This window comes from Mauremys mutica, chromosome 12 (genome assembly GCF_020497125.1).
Source record: "Mauremys mutica isolate MM-2020 ecotype Southern chromosome 12, ASM2049712v1, whole genome shotgun sequence".
NCBI classification, from domain to species: Eukaryota; Metazoa; Chordata; order Testudines; family Geoemydidae; genus Mauremys; species Mauremys mutica.
In genome coordinates, this window is record NC_059083.1 from 4,425,031 (window position 1) to 4,427,923 (window position 2,893).

Genomic DNA, 2,893 nt, shown 5'->3' on the forward strand with positions numbered 1-2,893 from the left:
GTGACTGGGAAGCTGTGAGATCCCTGAGGGTGTCTGGGGGTGGTGATGGGATCCTCTGGGGCTGAGAGGGTCATGTGGGGGTGGGGCAGGTGTAGTAGGCTGGAGGGGTCACAGCTCTGTCACTCACCCCTGTGTGAGTCATTCCTTGTCTGCTCCCCATCTAGTGCCCTGTAGAGGAGACAGGCCCCATTTCTGGTCTTCCCCCCCACCCTGAGCCAGCCAGTCCCTGCCCTAGGACTGTATGGGAGCTGGTGCCCCCTAGAGGGGACAGGCCCCATACGCTGTTCCTAGCCTCCATGAGCCATCTGGTCCTTGCCCTGGGGCTGGATTGGGGTCTGTGCCCCATTCTCTGTCCCCTCTGGGGAGGGGTGGTGGGGGAGTCACTGGGGGGTGCTCACCTCTTCCCCTTCCCCCACCCCCAGGGGATGGTTCTGACCCACTTGAAGGTCCAGCCTGGCGAGTGCATCGCCGTGAAGGGGACGGTGCCCCCAGATGCCAAGAGGTGAGTCTGGGCTGATGGGTGTGGGGAGGGAAGAGTTAACCTGATCCCTGGAGGGCAATACTGGGGTTCCCTGAACCCAACAGTGCAGTGGGGGAGTCTCTGGGACCCCTGGATGGGCTCAGCCCTCGAGGGGGCAGCATCTCCCTGCAGGTCCCTCACCCCCTGGGTCTGCATCCTCAGCCCTCCTGAATCCTCCAGGGACCCCCTGCCTCAGCCCTGACCCCTTTCAGGGGGAGCTGTGGGTATGGGGTGTATGTGTGTCAGTGGACTCCTCATGGGATGGGGGGCTGGTGTCCCCAGGACTGACCCCTGAGGGGTCCATGGCCCCAGCCCCTTCTGTGGGGCTGGCTCTCAGCCCCTGCATGGGGTGAGCTCAGTGGGACAGAGCCCCACAGACTGGGGGGACTGGGGCTGGTGTTGGCCCTGTGATGCTCCTCTCCACCCTGGGCAGGGGCTGGAGGGCAGCAGAGAGGATGCTGGGAAAGCTGGGCCATAGGCTGGTGCATTGTGGGAAGCTCGCAGGTGATGCCCAGCAGGTGTCTCTGCTGCTGGGAAACTGTCCCACAAGGCAGCAGGGCTGCAGCTTTAGCCCAGGGGATTCTGGGAGACTTGCCTGTGACCCAGAGTCTATGGGGGTGACAGCAGGGGATGCTGGGAAATTCCCATGATGCAATGCATGTCACTGCAGGGGGCTCCATGATGCAGTGCTGTCCCAGAGGATGCTGGGAAGCTTCCACCAGTGCAATAAATTGAGCAGAGGGAATCCTGGGAGATTCTCCCATGGTGCAGGGTGGCAGGGGGTGATGGGGAATTTCCCATGATGCTCTGTATGGCAGAGGGGTGGCTGGTGGCTTCCCACAATGCAAAGCGAGTAGCTGCCCCTGTTTGGGGTGGGGGGGGCCCTGGGGTGGGATTCCCTGCTGGCCCCTGGGGAAGCTGCCTGGCCCAGGCAGGGGGTCCCAGCCTGTCTCTCTCCCCTCCAGCTTTGCCCTGAACATGGGCCGGGCCGGCTCGGACCTGGCCCTTCACTTCAACCCCCGGTTCGAGAGCCATGGGGACGCTCGCATCATCATCTGCAACTCGCTGCAGGGCGGGGAGTGGGGGGAGGAGCAGCGGGAGCCGGACTTCCCCTTCCAGCTGGGGCAGGATGCCAAGGTGAGGGGGGCACTGCCTGGGGGAAGATCCCAGCTCCACCTCTGTGGGGTGGACTGATCTGGGGGGTGAATCGTGAGCTCCTCTCTGGCGGAGAGCACAGCCCCCTTCTCTCCGAGCTGGGGTGGGGTGCAGGGCACCATCTGGGGGATGATCACGGCTCCCATTCCTGGTGTGAGATGGGTGGGGTGCAGGGCACTGTGGGGTGGAGTAAAGCCCATGTTTTGGGGAAAGGACTCCCCCTCTCTCTAAGAGCAGCCTTCCCCCATCTCTGGGGGACTGTGGGGCACTGTGTGGAGAAGATCGCAGCTCCCCTTTTCTGGGGTCGGCTGAAGGGGGCAGGGCACTGTGGGGAAGACCGCAGCCACCCCATCTCTGGCAGAGGAGTCTGTTGCTAGTGGGGATGTCTCCAGTCCTGGTTGGGAGGGGAGTGTGTATAAGGTTGGGATGGTGTTTAACTCCTTAGGGGGCAGGTGTCTCTGGCTCCGTCCCTCACCCTCTGGCCCCTCCCCCAGATCTGCATCTCCTTCGATGCCCAGGAGCTGACGGTGGCGCTGCCGGGGGAGCAGCAGCTCAAGTTCCCCAACAGGCTGGGGCTGGAGGCCATCGAATTCTTCTCCGTGGAGGGAGACTTCAGGGTCAAGTCCATCAAGTTCAAGTAGCTCCTCCCCTTCCCTGCTGGCTCCTCCCCTTCCCTGCTGGCTCCGCCCCCTCCATGGGGAGCTAAAACCTACCAATAAACATGAATCTGCTGGTCACCCTGGGCTGGTTATTCACCCCAGTGCAGCCGGGAAGCTGGGACTGGGGCCTGGCTCAGGGGAGCTGGCTGGGCGGAGGCAGGGCTGGTGCAACCATTTAGGCAAACTAGGCAGCCGCCTAATGGTTGGGGGTGCCTAAAAGTCCCCTCAGGGGAGGAGGTGGAGTGGAGGTGAGCTGGGTGGGGGGGTGCATGGGGAGGGCCACCAGCAGTAAGGGGGGGGGTGTGGACAGGGGAACCGCTCCCTGCCCCAGCTCACCTCCACTCTGCCTCCTCCGCTGAGCACACAGCCCTGCTCTAAGTCTCCTCCAATGGGAGCCGCAAGCCTGGGTGGGGAGGAGGAGCCGGAGCTGAGGTGAGATGGGGCGGGCTCCCCAGGTGGGGGTTAGCTGCCATGGTGGGGTTGGGGGAGTCTCCCCAGGTGGGGGTTAGCTTGGGAGGGGGGGAGAGGTTAACTGTTGTGGGTGGGGGGGGGGGTAGCT

General features: G+C 63.7%; 1 protein-coding gene across 1 annotated transcript; it reads left to right on the forward strand.

The window, feature by feature from the left end:
• Window positions 1-425: 425 nt before the first annotated feature.
• LOC123345597 (galectin-1-like) lies at window positions 426-2,403 on the forward strand. The gene is made up of 3 exons (XM_044982582.1): window positions 426-502; window positions 1,486-1,657; window positions 2,170-2,403. The coding sequence occupies exons 1-3, from the start codon at window positions 426-428 to the stop codon at window positions 2,314-2,316; spliced, it is 396 nt and encodes a 131-aa protein (XP_044838517.1). The 3' UTR covers window positions 2,317-2,403.
• The last annotated feature ends 490 nt before the right edge of the window (window positions 2,404-2,893 follow it).